At 40.4% G+C, this 18,755-nt stretch overlaps 1 protein-coding gene across 1 annotated transcript in view; it reads right to left on the bottom strand.

Moving 5' to 3' along the window:
- The window catches only part of PUS10 (pseudouridine synthase 10), a 57,394-nt gene that overhangs the window by 3,788 nt on the left and 34,851 nt on the right, over positions 1–18,755 (bottom strand). Inside the window, exons 9-16 of the mRNA XM_080686058.1 lie at positions 16,961–17,025; positions 15,561–15,646; positions 14,318–14,443; positions 9,367–9,423; positions 8,465–8,541; positions 8,316–8,371; positions 6,650–6,767; positions 2,028–2,170 (exon numbers count right to left, since the gene is read on the bottom strand). Of these exons, the coding sequence (XP_080542184.1) occupies positions 2,028–2,170; positions 6,650–6,767; positions 8,316–8,371; positions 8,465–8,541; positions 9,367–9,423; positions 14,318–14,443; positions 15,561–15,646; positions 16,961–17,025 (728 nt within the window). The remainder of the gene's footprint in view (positions 1–2,027; positions 2,171–6,649; positions 6,768–8,315; positions 8,372–8,464; positions 8,542–9,366; positions 9,424–14,317; positions 14,444–15,560; positions 15,647–16,960; positions 17,026–18,755) is intronic.

The raw sequence follows: 18,755 nt of genomic DNA, 5'->3' as shown, positions 1-18,755 counted from the left end.
TAGCTCATCTCCAAGTGTCAAGGTTTGGGTATGGGTTTTCACAATCAGCTGTAGATAAATGCTATATATATATTTTTAAAAATCTCAGCTATTGCCCTGACCGGTTTGGCTCAGTGGATAGAGCATTGGCCTGCGGACTGGGGGGGGTCCCAGGTTTGATTCCGGTCAAGGGCATGTACCTTGGTTGCGGGCACATCCCCAGTGGGGGGTGTGCAGGAGGCAGCTAATCGATGTTTCTCTCTCATCGATGTTTCTAGCTCTCTATCCCTCTCCCTTCCTCTCTGTAAAAAATCAATAAAAAAATATATTTTTTTAAAAAAATCTCAGCTATTGTTTCTTTGCCACAAGTTCCATTTTGACATCTTTCTTGTCCCATTTTTCAATAATGGCAGCCAGTATCTGCCATGTGATAGGTTTCCAGAGTCACAAGAGTGACCTCAGTGACGGCCTTCCTTGTAATGTGACCCAGTGACACAATGGCAATGGGATGGGAGGGACAATAAGACAATTTAGTCTTGATGAAGGCCCTTCAAAAGGATTATCAGAGGACCTAAATTCTAGTTGTTTTGCCAACATGGTTAGCAAAAGGATTAAGTAAATTCTCTCTTTTTTTACAGGGGCAACTTTGTGCTTTACTCATGGATCTTCAAATTTTGAAGTCAATGACTAATCCTAGAATTAGTTATTAATAAGATTATATTAACATTCCTTACACAGGACTACTACAACCTTGATAATCTTTATCTGAAAGATATGATTTTGCCAGCATTCAGTAAAAATTCATTCACCATTACGTTGCTGTCCATAAACTAGCACTTGGTATAAAATTTAATATGATTTGAATAGAAAAAATAAGTTTGTTCTTAGATGATGAATAAAAAAAAATAACAGAATAATATGCTGATATATCCCCTCACTTTGTGAAAGTTTATTCACTCAAGTTTCACCAAATGTTTTGACTCAAGTATAAGATATGTAACTGTCTTCTTTGCTAAACTCTTAATTACTTAATAACTATCATTCTTTTGCTCTCACTTTCTTTAGAGAATGCCACTTCTGAGTAGCAGTGATGAGGGAGATGACCCAAAATCAATTATAAGGTCCAGAATGGTTCTTAATCATACCCTGAGGGATGAGGTGTAAGTCAAATGAGCAATATCTGTGAAAAACATACATTTCTGGGTATAACAACCACATGGTATCTAAAGCTTTGCCAGTCTGTCTTGGCTAATGCCTTAAGTTACATGTACATGGCTAGTTCTAAAAACATCTAATGAGATTAAAAAAGATCTTAGCTTCTCCAAAATACCACTGCATTGCTTCCTAGCACACAAAACTAAAGTTGGGATTAGGTAGAAAGGATATTTTTTTTAAGAACCTGTAATTTCTTTGAAATCCCATCCACATGCCATCTATAATGGGCAGATATGCTCCAAATAACAGAGATACAAAGATCTGCCCACTGAATAGACCACCTCTTGTTCTAAATGACAAAAACTTTGGAGATTTTAGAAGTAACTTATGCCTGTTTTTGAGGGGGAAACCCTGGTCACTCCTAGGGTGGAACAGGGGAGACAGAGAGGTGAGGAGGTTGGTGGGGAAGGAGAGGCAGACTAATTACAGCAGTATAGTGCAAATGCTATTTGGTGATTAAAAATTAACATTTTCCCTCTTATATCCATAAGTATATCATTAATCTTATACTAGTTAGAAGGCATTTTGTCATTTCATGCTAGGTCACAAAATAATATAAAACCAAGAAACAAAAACTAGGAGCACCTTTGAAAAGTAAACTAAAGCTAAGACTACAGCACTTTGAATTGGCTGCTGCCTCATGGTTTAAAATGGCTTTGAAAAATACAAATTTAATGAGGGAAAAACACTCAAACAAGACAAAACAAAAAATCTTCTCCATCCTAACCCTTTGCCTACCCTCCTAGATCCTTTGAACCTATTTTCTAGGGCAGCACGAACTCTTCCATGAGGGTTGGGGTTAGATCATTGCTGTGCAGAAGGTGAAAGGATACGTTCCGGCCTGAGTCTTCAGCTGGAGGCGGAAATGATGCTCATCCACATAGCATGTCTCCATGGAGTGAATGATACGACCTCTTACAGCCAGGGGCCTCCGGTGCAGGACCCGCAGAGGTGTCTTCTGGTCGATCTTTAAGTCCTAGGGAGGATGTGATTGATACACAACTATGGAGTCAGCTTTGCTGCCCACTGAAGCTCCGTTAGCACCTCCTTTGTCATCTGTGGCTCACCACACATGTTTTCTTTCGAGGACCCCACTTATCACTGTCATGGTAGAAACTAACTAATACCGTAATAAACTGTATGGTAAAGGCTCACATTCTGTTGGACTTCTCATAGCCTCATCCATACTTACTCACTTTTTGGGCCCCAGTGCACCAGAAAAGGCTTTGAAGTCAATGTTCCCCAAAGTCCCTTTTGCTCTAATATTTAACCACTAGAGGCCCAGTGCATGAAATTTGTGCACTCTGGTAGGTGGGGGGGGTCCCTCAGCCTGGATTGCGAGAGGGTGCAGGCCAGGCCGAGGGACCCCAATGGTGCACGATCAGGGCCAGGAAAGGACACGGAAAGTTGGCCAGCCAGAGAGGGACCGCGGGAGGGCTCCAGGGCATGTCCACTTGTCTCACTCATCCAATCGGCTGGACCCCAGCAGCAAGCTATCCTACAGGTTGGAGCGTCTGCCCCCTGGTGGTCAGTGCATGTCATAGCGAGTGGTTGAGCGGCCTTAGCATATCATTAGCGTATTACTCTTTGAATGGTTGAATGGACGACCAGACGACCAGACACTTAGCATATTAGGCTTTTATTATATAGGATTAGGAACCTGCCCTTTATGTTAACAGCTCTTCTAGAAGACATATTCTTACCGCTTTTTCCCTAACCCAATAATATAACCTAGTAGTGGAGATTTCAGGCTGGGGTGAGAAATGGCAGTTTTCAAAGGCGGGATTTCGGCCTCCCTGTGTGTACAGGCAGTGTGCATGTGTTAGATAGAACTGTACACCTACTCAGGGTTATTTTTTTGGTTATAGGAAAGGACACATCTGAAAAATCAGCAGTTGCATCATAATTTTAGGGTGGTGTTTCCACATAATAATGACAAGTAAGATTGTGCAATAAACCAGGACCTCTTACTCTTTGTTGGCCCAGTCAAGTTACTTGAGAATAACAATACTGCATGTCTTTTTACAATTCAGGTTTTTTTAGGGACACAGGCTTGTTTTCCTCACAATTAGAGAATTCCTTTTATGTCACAAGATATCAATGAAGAAACAGAGGTTAGTATTATAAAAAGCAAACTAATTCCAAGTTTTAAAAATAGGTATGGGGTATAACCAGAAATGTAGGTTCATAATAACTTTGAGTCCTCTGCCATTTCTTGTTGGAACAACTCCTTTCTAATTTACATGATCAGTGGGTGCCTGAAGCCATACTAAGAAATATTTTGGTCTGGTCCCTGCTCCCCATCAAGTTCTCCACCAAGAAAGAACAAGTTCTGACAACAACTACACTTTAAGTTGTGTGACTGCTTTTATCAGAGCAATGAGTCAATGGCCCCTCCTAACTCATAGGGCTTTTTTCCTATTTTATTTTTTTCAGTTACAGTTGCCATTCAATCTTATATTAGTGTCAGGTGTTCAGCACAGTGTTAGAGGTTTATATAACTTATGAAGTGGTCCCCCCGGTAAGTCTAGTACTCACCAGGCACCATACACAGTTATCACAGTATTATTGACTCTATTTACTATACTTTACATCCCTGTGACTAAGTCATGGGCTTGATGATTCAATAATTCTTTTATGTTAATAGCACTTTGTTCTGACAAGATAAGCTGTCTTCATAAGGTCTGACATTCATAAGATTTGTTCTTGCAAGTCATAGATGTAGACCTATCTTTATCTTTTTTCTATTTTAGTTTTTTTAAAATAGTTAGATCATATTCCAACTTGTTCTACCATTTCCTTACTAAAGGAAATTCATTTTGTTTCCAGTTTTGTTCTCTGGCCAGTAAGACCAAAAGAAGGACAAGGCAGAACTTTTTAGGAATATGTAACGATGTGGCCTCTACTTTAGAGTACCTTTAAATGAGCAACTGTTTAATGAATACTCATCGTCGTTTCCATAACTTTCGTCACTCCAAGGGCTTTGACCCATGAGCCAGTCAATGGAAATACCTCTACGATAACACTCAGATCTACACACACTCATGTGTCATTTTTGGTCTGACTGTTTTTAGCAGCGAAAGGAAACCAATCACCTACTCTAAGATTACACTCTGCTGAATGTTCAGAAACACACATAAACACACACAAATGATTTTTCCTCCTTGGAAGTAGGTTGTCCTTAAAAAAAGGTGAGAAGAGTAACAAATCTGAAGTGACCTTTTCTCAGAATGGGATAATACCTCCGTTTTTATATTTTTTATACCAATAGGAATACTTGAAAACTATTTTAACTCTAACACTTAAAAAATTATCAGAAGTCACGTAGTCTCTGATCCCAACAGTCCACTTGGGCTGTGGATCATTAGAACAGACCCTTTAACTATTTAGGCTGTACCTATAAAAATTTCCTTTCAGCAATATTTCTGAATTAACTCTACAGCTACCTCCAAACTCTAAATCTATTTTTCAAATGAGTTTACTTTCCCCACAGCATTCTGAATGACTTGTACATATGGCATGAAACAGAGGTTTAACAATTTGTTCTGCAACCTTAAAGATAGCTATCGATACTACAGCTATCATCCTGAAGGCCCTAGATAACAGGGCCAAAAGCCAAAACGCCTTAAACACAGAATCACAGGACCTGAGAACTGGGGATGATTTAGTCTATCTTGATTGTATAGATCAACTTCTATAAGCAGGTGCGTCTCCACCAAAACACTCAGACTATAAACATTATTTTGCACTTCACTTTTTTTCTCATCATGCCATGGGTGTTCCTGCAAGTCATAGATTTAGACCTACCTTTATCTTTTTTCGATTTTAGTTTGTTGTTTTTTTTTAATATATTTTATTGCTTTTTTACAGAGAGGAAGGGAGAGGGATAGAGAGTTAGAAACATCGATAGGAGAGAAACATCGATCAGTTGCCTCCTGCACGCCTCCTACTGGGGATGTGCCCGCAACCAAGGTACATGCCCTTGACCGGAATCGAACCTGGGACCTTTCAGTCTGCAGGCCGACGCTCTATCCACTGAGCCAAACCAGTTAGGGCTATTTTAGTTTTTGTAAATGGCTGTATCATATTCCAACTTGTTCTACCATTTCCTTATTAAAGGAAATTCATTTTGTTTCCAGTTTTGTTATTGTTGATTTTTGCCACTTTGAACAAATATCCTTGATGCACACATCTTTATGCCCTGGGGTTTTACTTCTTCAGGACAGACGGACAGTAGATGTGCTGGGTGGGAGACCAGTGTATTTTTAATTTTTACAGTCACTGCCACATGGTTTTCCCAAAAAGGCTGAAACACTCTACATTTCTACTGAATGTATGCCACAAGCCTTTTCCTCTGCTCCAACCAACAGGTGCTATGAGTCTCAGAGGAGTAAAGTGAAGGTCTTATTGTTACTTCAGTCTGGAGGTGGAACATCTTTTTGAATGGTTCCTGACCATCTGGAGTTGCTCTTTTTTTCGGCTGCTTGTTCGTATTCTTTTGTCTTTTTTTCTCTATTGGGGGTTTGTATTTTTCATATGTATAAATCCTACTCAACATATCTTTTGCTGATTTGTTTTCAACAGTCATACATATGTGTACACACGCTGAGTGTGTGTGCTCTTTTCCCCTTACCATTTGTCAGGACCATTTCCAATTTTGTCAACAAATACTCATCTACCACATAATTTCTAACAGCTGGCTAGTAATAGTCCCTTATACAGATAAACCATAAGATTAAACCAATCCCCTCTAGCAGGTCATCCAGGTTATTATAAAGTATTGCCCATGTAAATAATGTCCTGGTAACTACGTAGGAGCATGTTTGTGCCCATTTATTCTCATCTTGTGTGTGAAAGTAAATTATCTCTATAGGAAGAGGTGGGGGCCGATGGGAAGAAATATTCAAACGAACTGGCAGACCCTTTATAATGTCATGCTCATGTGAAGGAAAACCTAGCATGGGGCACACACACAAAAAAAATGTGCTCTACACATTACGCTGTTCTATTTATTTATAACATGTTTTATGTATTTTATATTTCTTTTGTACGGGAGGCTAAATACAATAGTAGCATTTCTGAGTGTTTTCTATGTGTCATATACTGTTCTAGGTGACCTATGGAACTAAACTCATTTAATTCTAATTTTATAGATGGAAGAAATTGAAGAGGCTAAGTGACTTGTCCAAAGTCACACAATTAAGAAACGCAGATCCAGGGTTATACCCAGGCATCTGTCCTCAGAGGCGGCTCTTCATCACTGGCAAGACTGCCTCCCAGATGGGTTAGATTGCCCAGTCATTCAACTAGTAAATGGCAGAGCCAGGATTTGAAACCAGGTCTCACAGTCCCCAATGCCCATGCTCTATGACTTGCTGGTAACAAACTAGAAGACAAAGGACTCTTTTATAGGCAGTAGAAAAATAAAATAAGAAGAATCAGGGCACTTAGGTACCTTCATGTCATTTAGAAATTCAATGTCTTCCTTCCGTATTGCTTTATTTGTCCATATTAAGGCACTATAGGTCTTGGTCTTTTCTTCTTCACCTTCTTTCATATGTCCTATTGCCTCTCTAAAATAAGTAAATAAATAAATAAATAAATAAATAAATAAAGCAAGCAAGCAAGCAAGGTTTGTCTGAACATATAAAACTAGAGGCCCGGTGCATGAAATTTGTGCACTGGCAGGGGGTGTCCCTCAGGCCAACCTGCACCATCTCCCAATCCTGGACCCCTCAGGGGATGTCCGACTGCTGATTTCGGCCTGATCCCAGCCTGGCCTGCGGGCATTGGGCCTCAACCAGCAGTCGGACATCCCCCGAGGGATGCAGCAGGGCTCTAAGCAGCAGGCAGCCAGGAAGGAGCCAGAACCGGGGCTGGGCATCACACCACTCGCACTCATCCCAGCCCACTACGCCTGCTGCCACCACTCAGTAGTACTGCTGCGGAGCCAGGAGAGGCTCCCGTTGCCACAGCTGCGCTAGCCAGCTGTGAGCCCAGCTTCTGGCTTAGAGGCACTCCCCCTGTGGGAGCGCACGGACCACCAGAGGTCAGCGCCTGCCTTGAGCGTCTGCCCCCTGGTGGTCATTGCACATCATAGTGACAGGTCGACCAGTCATTCCATCTTAACAGTCCCTTAGGCTTTTATATATATAGATATACACAAGCCTCACCCCAAACTTCCCTTTCTTTAAAAATAGCTTTATTGAGATACAGTTTACATACAATTCCCCTTCCTGTTTAAACTGTACAATTCAGTGATTTTTAGTATGTTTACAGAGTTGTGCAGCCATAACTAACTGTAGAATACTTTCATCACACGTCCCCCGAAAATAAACTCCTATTTGCAGTCACTTCCCACTGCCCACTTCCTCAGCCCTTGGCAACCATTAACTGACTTTCTAGCTCCATAGGTTTCCCTACTCCGAACAATTCCTATAAAATGGAATCATACAATATGTGGTGTTTGGTGTCTGGCTCCTTTCGCCTCATAATGTGTTCAAGGTTCATCCATGTTGTAGCATGTATTAGTACTTCATTCCTTTTTATCACTGAATAATATTTCATTGCATGGTTGAATATCCATGGACATTTGGGTTGTTCCTACTTTTTCTGCAATTATGAACATTACTGTGAACATTCATGTAGGTTTTTTGTATGTGTGGATATACATTTTCATTTTTCTTGGGTATAGATCCAGAAGTAGAATTGCTGGGTCATATGTTAACCTTTGGGGAAACCACCAAAATGCTTTCTAAACTGGCTACACTTACAATCCCATGAGGGTTCCAATTCCTCCGCATTCTTGTCAACACTTGTTACTTTTCCATCATTTTTATTACAGCCATCCCAATGAGTGTGAAGTTGGATCTCATGGTTTTGATTTGAATTTTCCCAAATAATTCATGCTATTAAGCATTTTTTAAAGGTGTTCATTGGTTTATTCATAATATCCTCTTCAGAGAAATGTCCACTTACTCATCTCCCTATCGTTAATTGGGTTGTTTTCTTATTACTGGTTTGTAAGAGTTCTTCATATATTCTGGATATAATTCCCTTACAGATATATGCTCTGAAAAGATATATGCTTTTGAAATGACCTCCAGTGAGCCTACCCTTACCTTGTGACAAGCTGCAAGTCACGGACTTGGATTTTGTTGGACGAGCTATTAATTTTCTGTAGTAGCAGAAAAAGAAAAACAATGAGCAGCTCCAGGTCAGTCACAGAGTGGCACAAACAGGACGAGTTCCATGCCATGAAGTGGTTTACCTGCTGAAGTTCCTTAATTTCTTGTGCAGTGAAACGCACTCTATGAGGATTCACCAGCTCAATCGCAAAGGGCCTTCCTGCAGCACACCCCCACCATGAAACAGAAACGTGTGGATGGAGTTAACATTCCGGTGGATGCAAGGGGGTTAGGAGGTGTGAAAACACGAGGTGAGCTCTAGAGGACTGAAAGTTCAGCTACCTCTGGGGAGGGAAGAATGTGTGAAAAGAATTAAGGGGCTTTTGGGGGCTGCTAAACCCCAGTGCAGGCAATATGTGAAAGTGACTGCTTTCCCAAAGGTCCACGAGCAAGCCTGTGTTAATTACAAAATAAAATCTAAACGACCACTAACGGACTTGGTTACACTACTGTCATCTTGTCACATGCAGCCACGTCCAGGTAAGCCTCGCTGAAATCCGTCTTCGCTTAATCCTCTCGTGAAACAGAAAAGCTGTGATTCTATGAGAGGAAGGATCTATAAATCTCAAATAGCTCTCATTAGTCTTGTAATGAAACCATGTAAAACCAGAAATGAAGGCTAAAAGAGCAGAATCACTTTTTAAACGAAGATGTGCATTTTAAAAACTGTACTTGTCCTGCTGAGATGTTATTAAATAGAAGATTTAACAATCAAAGTTTTGGGGGAAAATCAGGCACCTCCTTCTGAATGCACATACAAGTTCCTTGTAACCTACAGGCATGCAATAAAAATGGCCTCTGAAGAAACGACTCCTGTTAAAACTTAACAATTATATAATTTATAAAAATACCTCCATAATCCACAAAGCTTTCTCACTTGGAGAGAAGCTCTGGGCTCCACCCACTTTGGTTTTGAGTAAGTGACTATAGTAAACTATAGTGATAATCTGAAAGTTCTAGTCAAGTGATACTGTTGCAATCTTACCATTTCCTAATGTCCTCACATCTACATCTTCTCTTCCAGAGGATGAAAAATTAAAACCTTCAGAAAGCAGATAAAGGAAAAAAAAAATCAGAGAAATAATAGTCCTAAGACTTCCATTCCCACCCTTTGGTAGAAACCCAATTTTTCTTGAACAATTTACAGGAGAATCCCAAAGGATAGTCATCATCCCACCTCTAATTCCAATCTCTCCTAGAGATTCCAATAACAATAATAAACACCTTTTATTGAGCACTTACTATATGCCAGGCACTGAGCTAAAATTTGTGCATACATTATTTCATTCTATTCTACCCTGTGAGATAGGTATTAAAAAAACAAACAACAAAAAAAACACCCAAGCTTCTGAAAGGTTAAGTACTTTTCTCAAGGTCACAATTTAAATGGCAGAGCTACTTGTTTCCAGTGTCAAGGCCAGACCTTAACCACCACCCCACGCCACCATCCCACGGGAAAGCCAAACGCAGAGCATGGTTTGGAGGAAGCCCCCCGCACCACCACCACCCTGGCCACAACTTATGGTGAAAGATCTATCATCTACTTCCTTCTTTTCCTTAAAACAAAACAAAAACATTTATTTGATAATTAAACCCTATGAAAGGGAAAGGAGGGAGTAAATATTTGACTCTAAAGCAAATTCATTATATAAGCAAACCTAAGCTGGAACCATGACAAAACTAGCATTCATTTTAAGATCGATGGGTCATCACAGACTAAAAGCTGCAAATATTGAAATGGGAAGTGGTTTAAAAAAAAGTGGGGGAGGAGTGTCACATGATAACTCTTTTAGAAATAGAACTGACTAATGATTTCATCATCATCACCACAGCCTACATTAACATGAGAGGCGTTATTCTAAATGCTTCATATATGTTAACACTATGAGATGGGTTAACACTATGAGATGGACACTAACATTATCTCCATTTTATTTACAAGTCAGGTGAGACAGAGAGAGGATAAGTAACTCATCTAAGATCACATCACGGATAAGTGGTATGGTCAGGATTTGAACCAGATAGTCTGGCTCCAGAGTTTCTTAACCATTGTCCATACTGCACCACCACGAAGGCAGCCAAAAATGCTCAGACTTGTGCCCAAGGGAAAGCAAGACCAGTCTTGGACCAAGGACTGGGAAAGGCTGGGATGTTTTTGAAAGCCTGGCCAGTCATTAGAGTGGTAGAGTTTAAGGTCTCTGAACATAGAGCTCACACCCTGATTCTTTCATTCAGGAACAAATATGCACAGGATGTGTGTGCAAGGCACAGTGCGAGATGGTGGGAGACAAAGGCACACAAGACGGACAGATCTCGTCCTCCCAGAGCTTACTGTTTGTGCAGGGATATGGACCATCAAATAGTGGAGGGCTGGGGCAGGAAAAGCACGGGAGCATTCCTGCACGTAGAGCACCATGCCGTGAGAGCTATGAGATATTTATTTATTCCTCAACAGTCCCGCCACTTTGGAAAACACGAGATAAGAGAGAACAAGACTATGGGAAGAGTAGATGGGAAGGCGGGAGGAGGGTAAATACCATTTTAACAGCCATTGTTAAATCTTCCCAGGGAAGATTCTAAATGTAAAGTTCTCATGTAGATTTTAAAAAGGGGAAGGCTAAAAAGCTTTAAAGTCCTATGAAAACTACACTCAAGATTAGCTCTCCTTTCCAGTATGTTTGGCTGTAAAGAAAGCAGGATTTCACCCTTCCTTCATCTTTAAGAAATCACGTTAGCAAGCCAGGGCCAACCCCTGCTGGAAACATAGGCTCCGAGCTGTGGCGTGTCAGGTACTGCCATGGCAGAGTGGGCGCCTCTCCATGCCCAGGGCCCAAAGCTGTGGCTCTCACAGAGAGAAGCAACCAAGGACTGGCTAGCTAAGCACTAGATATCCAAGGCAGGTCTAGAATTCAAGCTGTGAGTGAGGCTCATAAGTCTGGGTAGGCTGTGCTGCATTATTCCAGAGGACTGGCCAGTGGAGAATCTAGGCCAGGCAGGAAGTGGGTTTCCATGGACCAGTAAGTCCCAAAGAACCATCCATTCCATGCATCCACTCCATTGTCAAGCTGTTATACACACGCAGCAACATTAGTAGCTTTCAGTTAGTCAACACACTCAAGAGTAGCACTAACTAGGGATGGAGAGCTAAATGGAGAGTTCAAATGGCATCTGGGAAGCTGAAAAATACTGACTCCTTATGGCTATGATTTGTCTTATACCTGTTCACCTCCATCTCCAAACTAGCCATAATATCAGGGAAGCAGGGAATCCACAGTGACTGAGCCATACCCACGACAGGTGGGAGTGGAGGGAATGAACAGGACACAGAGATAGGTCTACCGGTGACTGCTAAATCAGACCAGAAATCTCAAATTCATAAATCAGCCCATCTGACTTCCCACAAATTCTAGCACATCAACAAGAAAGAGGGGCAGAAAGCTAGGCTCTGGAGAAGTCCAGAGAAACATCATAATCCTTCCAGACGGAGGAAGAAGGGGTATTTACTGTATATTTTAGGAAAATGTTTCAAATTTGGATCCCACATTGAGAAACACTTTTGGGGGTAAGCTTCAAAACTTTATTTGGATGCAATTATGAATAACAGCCGATAAAAAAGGGGAAAGGACCACTGCCATTTTGGGAAACACGTGTTTAAAACTTAGTTGCATTTTCTAAATCCTGTAAGTGCTTTGAGTCTTCTGCTCAAAGAAACGGATGTTTCAAAAACAAATACAAAGCCAAGGGTAAGAATGATCTGGAACTATGTATGTGGTCCGGCTGGTCTGCAGTGGCCTCATATCCAGGGGCAGACAATGGGTCAGAGACTAGCTGATAAAGTTAGGATATCAAGTGAAGTGGTTGGGACTTTATCCTGTAGCTTAGTCATTGACCAGTTTTCAGCAGGGAACCAATATGACCAACACTTATTCACTGAGTGACATCATAAATGTTTTAGGGGAAAATTTTTCTTAGACACATTGATTTTGAGAGTGTTTCAAGTTTATTACTCATTACCTAGGGCAGTGGTCGGCAAACTCATTAGTCAACAGAGCCAAATATCAACAGTACGATTGAAATTTCTTTTGAGAGCCAAATTTTTTAAACTTAAACTTCTTCTAACGCCACTTCTTCAAAATAGACTCGCCCAGGCCGTGGTATTTTGTGGAAGAGCCACACTCAAGGGGCCAAAGAGCCGCATGTGGCTCACGAGCCGCAGTTTGCCAACCACTGACCTAGGGGATTAGCAAGTGCATAACATGAAGTGACTGAGAAACAAGTCTGCATCTCCCATTTTGGGGAAGGAACCTTTCTGGAAGTAGCCAGTCTGCTTCGTGCAATACCAGCTTATTTTCAGAGAGCTGTAAAACGTGGAGGTCCCATAGTCAGAACCATCTTCCCTGGTAGTTGGAGGTGAACCACAGAAATAACAAGTAATTTATCTGAGAAGCAGGGGTTTAGAAAAATTGATGCTATTACTCAGGCCTTTCAAACAACAAGGTTTTTGTCCCGACAAGAAGCCAATGAGCACAGAGGCCTCCAAAAATGTGCTTTTTCTTAAGCGGCTCTCAATAAACTTCCTCAGCACACAACCATACACGTTAAACACACAGTTTTACTTATTTCCAGTTTGGGGTCAGATTTTCCCCCTCCAATGGAAAATGACAACGGAGTGCCTTCATGAAAGATTGCAAGGGTGAAACACACCGCTGCTTCAGAGCCCCCGGCAGCGTTGGTCACGGCGGGGGCTTCCTGGGGACCCACGTAATCAGAATTGAAAGCTTCTTGAATCTTACAGAAAAGGAGTGAGGTGGCCCCAAAAAAGTTTGAAAGAGACTTTTTGTGCCAAAGCTGTATTTTCACTTCTTCATGACTTGGATAAGTTTTATAAGACAGCAGTGTCCGAATATTAGATTCAGTAGATTAAAGCTCATGGCAGTAACCCAGAGTCGTTACTGCTAAGATTTTGGAAAATACTAGTTTGCTAGGTTACTTTCTTCTTCACTTAGTTAAACAATTGTTAAAAGACCCTTAAAAAGATGGCTGCTCTATATAATAGGCAACAAATTATAAGAGGGGTGCCGTTTGAAGAACTTCTCTTTACAAGCAGAGAGCGGGAGGAACAGCTGTATGTCATCTCAGCCACTGCTTGCCATTCCTACAGCAAGCTTGTTTTAAGGTGTTTCAGAGAGAAGGATGGACGTTGAGTTGATCCCTCAAAAAAGGTGTTCTAATTATTTCAGGAAACCCACTTCAAGAGTGATGGACGTACTGCCTACAGTTTTTCCTGACGTACGTGATTTCCTGTGGTTGAAATCTCAGCCCCTTTCCACTAGTCTACTCCTCGGTGAAATCACGAGGCTTTATGCTGCCTTTGACCTAACAGGCCTATCGAGACAAAGAAAAGTAAGCCTGCCAGGATCTGACTCATCCACAAACCTGGGCTCATTAATGCCTATGGAATTAAAACACAACACGACTCCCATTAAGTCTTTGTAAAATGGTAGCTGTTGGTTTATTTTCTCTGGGCTTCTACTTTTTCCCAGGACATTTTAGTGACTATGACGGAAGCCAGGCATTTGTCAAGCACTGAATGTGCAAGCTGTATTTTAATTTCCTCAAATTCCACCAAAGGGGTCAAAGCTGAGGTGTCCCAAGGTCAGCACGTAAGTGCATTTGTTGAAAGTAGTTTTGATTGTTTTGAATTTTCCCAGGAAAGAGCAGTCATTTTGAAAAAGGAAAGAAATCCTTGGCACCTTGGCCCAAATCCAGCCCCGGTCAAAGGAGGTCAGCCATGGCCGTGCCTGTTTATGGGAAGCTGCCAGGCAGAGGCCCAGACTTGGTGGTGATTTACGAAACCCAGAAATCCTTCCTGCCACCGCCAAGAAGTCTGTTCATGAATGACAACGTATTTAAAATGTGAATAATGTAACACTTACTCTCTGCTTTGAATACTGTCAGAAGATGATCTGAAATTAATTCTTCCACTGAAGATTCAAGCTTCCTTTCTCCATCAATTATCCAAGGAGTTTGTGGCAGATTCCTGGAGTATTTATTATATCTCCCTGCCAGAGAAATGTAAGGTAGGTTTGATGGAATGATGTGATTAACACAATGGGATAAGAAAAAAAAGCAGAAACTATTTATTGCATGCCAATACCCTATGATATAAAACAAGGCTTAGCAAAAATAATAATAATAATAATAATAATAATAATAAAACAAAAATAAATAAATAAAACAAGGCTTAGCCTTCAATTAACTTACAATCTAGTTTGGGGAGCCAACAGATAAATAATTAAGTGATAATATTTAAGGTAACAATAGAAGAGATGGCTAACAACATACTATGAATCATTAAATGAGTTCTAAAGGAATGCTCAATATATTTATTAATCTGACTGGTTGACTAAACAGGTTGTATTATTACAGAACACACCAAGAATTATTTTTTTTTTTTTAGAAAACAACTATTGCTTTTACACCTAATTAATAACACTTCTAATGTAATAGTCATTGGTGATAATATATTCCAAAGAATTGAAATACAGGAAATTTTGAAGTTTTTATACTTAAAAAAAAAAAAACCCTAACAGAATATGACTCATTGGTTTCTGAATAAAGCTCCCCTAAGGAAGGTAGCTTTCATTACCTCATTTCATTCAATAGTCAAAACTAAATAACAATTTCGTTTCAGCTATTACTACAAAACAGCTGTAGCTTTCAAAACAAAAACTGTCTGTTAGATTACCCTTGGGAAAGTCAACGCAACAATTTATTTTCAGGCAGAAGCCAAGTGTTTAGTCATTTTGCAGATAATAAAATTATTTTTGCAAGTTTGCGTTCATGTTATAAAAAAAAAAAAATCCTCTCCACAACTGTGTTTCTTCCGACCAGTTTTGGGTCTCGACATCTACTCATATTTCCACTCAGCCATCTCTGATGAAAACTATTATGACCGGGAAAGTGTCATTTCCTTTTGGCATGGCATTCTAAATAACAAATCTCCCGAGTGAATACCTATATAACCTAAAATAAGCCTGGCTATCAGTTCTAGTTCTCAAAGAGTTAACCAATCAGAGTCAAATGACAAGAAGAAGGAAAGAGAGGAGGAGTCAGTTGAGTTTTTCAGAAAGGAGAGCAGGTTGACAGTGTAAGTATATTCTAGACTAAAAATATTACCGGCCACAAAGACAGCACCATGAGCACATTCCATTTCAAGAACAGTGCATACAGCCTTTGGTGAGTTTGGAGGACAAGGAAACTGCCTGCAAAACAAAATAAATTTTATAGCTACTATATTCCGGACATGATAATGAACCACGACAATGAGTCATCACTGTTCCAGACACACAGGGCCTGAGTCTCTCAAGGACTTGGCCTCTCCCTGACTTTCAGTTTAAGATCCATACGGGTCTTTTAGCCTCCAGGAAAGGGTCACTGAGGAGGTCTGCACTCTGATTTACTACTGCCTTTCACGCCCAGGAGGCCTTATGCTCCCAGATGATAATTCCAATGGCCTTGAAATTTGGGAGAAAAACCCGTATACATGAAGTAGAAGCCTCTCCAGACTCTTTAGCCATTTTGCTATCTCTGAACACTTGCTCCTGGCTTACAAAAATCCTCAAGCATTTGGGTCAAGCTGGTGTGCACTGAGATTGGTCACACTTGTGGGAAGGGTACTTTTTTCCCTTCTCATTCCAACTGCGGCCTTTGGAATCAGACCAAAACGTCAGAAAAAGTGGAATGTCCACTCTTCTATCCTGCCCTTTTAGCAAGAAACTTCACTGGAGAACAGACAGGGAAGAGTAGCATATGGCTTTAACCTCTGCTCACCATCTGGGAACCTCCAAAGCCATGAACTGGAGTATCCCTGTAAATGACTAGATGTGGACTTAACACAAAATGTTTGTCTTGAAAATTTCACACAGTTTCCCAAGATGTCTCCACAAAGAAATCACTTAGGAACTCAAGAACTATTGCTTATAGAGAGTAACTGTCCTTACTTTAGAAAACTGAATAAAAATATTTTCATTGTGAGACTCATTTTTAGTCAGTAAAATATAGGAAAACTTCCTTGTAACTTCATTGTTTGAAATTTACTCAAGGTTATCCTAGAAGGATAAACTATAACATTTTATTAAATAAAATAAACACACTGAGGATTGAAATAGAAGGCTTATTGTATTTCAGCATATTTTCTCTCTTTTCTGGAGATGGATATTACTACAAAACGCAGGACTTGGACTGGGGAGTCAGGAAACCTGGCTCTAAATTCTCTACTCTGTTACCCAGTTGAAATAATAAGCAAGTCAATTCCCTCTATGAATAGCAATATCCTTTTCTATGAGATGAAGAAGTTGGACTTGACTCATAAATTCAAATTTATTTGACAAACATTTATTGAACACCACTGCATGCCAGGTACCAAGCCAGGGATTGGGGATAGAACGATGACTAAGGCACAATCCTGCTCCCTGAAATACCTCGTCTTGTCTTAGAGACAAATAACCCAAACTCTCGCCACCATTCCCTTTTTCTAAAGTTCCGTGATGCTTCCTCATTTCCATGTTTCTACTTACTTGCGGAAATCCTCTTCTTTTATCTTATTCAAAGCTTTCATAACTGCCATTCTAGTGAATACTGACTATGTAGGGTAAAATGAAAAGAAAAGACATTTTATCAGCTAGATGAGAAAACGTCAGAGATGAAACACAGAACATGGTTGGAGAAATTATACCATTTTAAGCCATACTTAAAAGGGAGAAATACTTAATAGCTTCAAGAAAATAAGTAAAATGTACAAGTGTTTATATGGTCAGTTCCACAATCACTATACTCCTACAACCCTTCTCCTTCAGTCCAGTCTGTCTACAATACCCAGTAGACCTAGCAGAACATGTCTTCTTCGCCGCACTGTCCCACTCCCCTCAAAGCGTGGCATTCTTCAAATACAAAAATGATGACACTGCAGGAAGTGTGCTTGGAATATCTTCTCACAGGCTCAAAAGGAATTCAGGTCGATTCATCTACCTTTTCTTCCCTATATCCCTGCAGAGGCTACAGTACATAATTTAGGAGTTGGTTGCCAGGCTAAGGGGTAGAACAGAGCCAACCAGCCTGCTCTGGCATCTAGCAACTCAACATCACTCAGCAGCCACAAAGTAAAACAAATCCACGATACTGAATAGAGGGCATCTACAACAAATGTCCCACTTAGGGGTTTTTAAATAAGAAAAGCCAAACATATGGTAGACATACTAGAACTAATTACTTTATATATATGGCTTACTATGATAAATCACAATTATTTTGTCTGTTATGAGAAATGACACTGGACTGCTGAAAAGGGGTGCAATGTAGACATCTCAACTGTTTATCATCAAGGCCATAATTTTCTAAATCACATTCTGGGGAACCCCAAGGTGTCACAGGGTTAGAACTGAAAATTAAGTGCCTGTTTGTTCAGATTGGAAATTTTAGGCCTGAATCTCTTAAGGTCACTCAATTTACTACCAGCCACAAGGCAAGAAAACTACAGTTAAAACTATACAGTACCTATTGGCCAAATTGTGTGGTGTCTATGATGCTTTGACAAGAATTCCCTTATCTTATTATTTGATGCTGATACTTGCATATTTCCTCAAAGATAACAAAAATAAACCTAGATCTTCAATATAAATATGGCTTACAGGTCATTGGGACAGAACTTCCCAACTGATATTGCAAAGCAGTGAGCTACAATTGTGCCAAGATTCCAATCCCTGTAGTTCATAGGGGCTGAGGAGCAGGGCCTGGGTCAGTGGGCAGCCCCAGACTTACTGCTTCCAACTTAGAGCAACTTCATCTGTTAACCTCAGGCTGCTGAACAAACATGGCAGTGTTCTGGGTGCACTGTGACATGAGAAAGGTCGGGAAGTGCTACTTTAGGCGTGGTCTGCATTTCTAGTCATTTCTACACAGAGCATTCAGCAAATGTTACAACCCACTCCCCCCTACCCCCCTCCCGCCCCACCAACCAGTTCTAAAAGGCTCGGCAATTAGTCAAAGCAAAAGGAAGATCAAATGAAGTGTTTTTGACAATAAACTTACATTCTTTTTAACAACCAGAACAGCAAAATGGATGTCAGTCATTCAGGAATGCCTGAGCCTGCACAAAACCAGCTAAGTAACTGGGACATGAAAGTTTGCCAGTATCATGCCATCCCATGCTATCCAGGTATAATAGAAACTAAAAGTAAATGCCAACTAACTTACTCATTAACATGAAGACCAGCTCACATCAAACAGTAAAGGGGAGTTTGAATAATATACCCTTTCTGCACATATAGCTTGAAATAGTATTTATTCAGTACAATGAAATAATTTACATTGGAT

This window comes from Plecotus auritus, assembly GCF_963455305.1.
Source record: "Plecotus auritus genome assembly, chromosome: 8".
Lineage (NCBI taxonomy): Eukaryota > Metazoa > Chordata > Mammalia > Chiroptera > Vespertilionidae > Plecotus > Plecotus auritus.
This window is presented reverse-complemented; position numbering and strand designations above follow the sequence as displayed.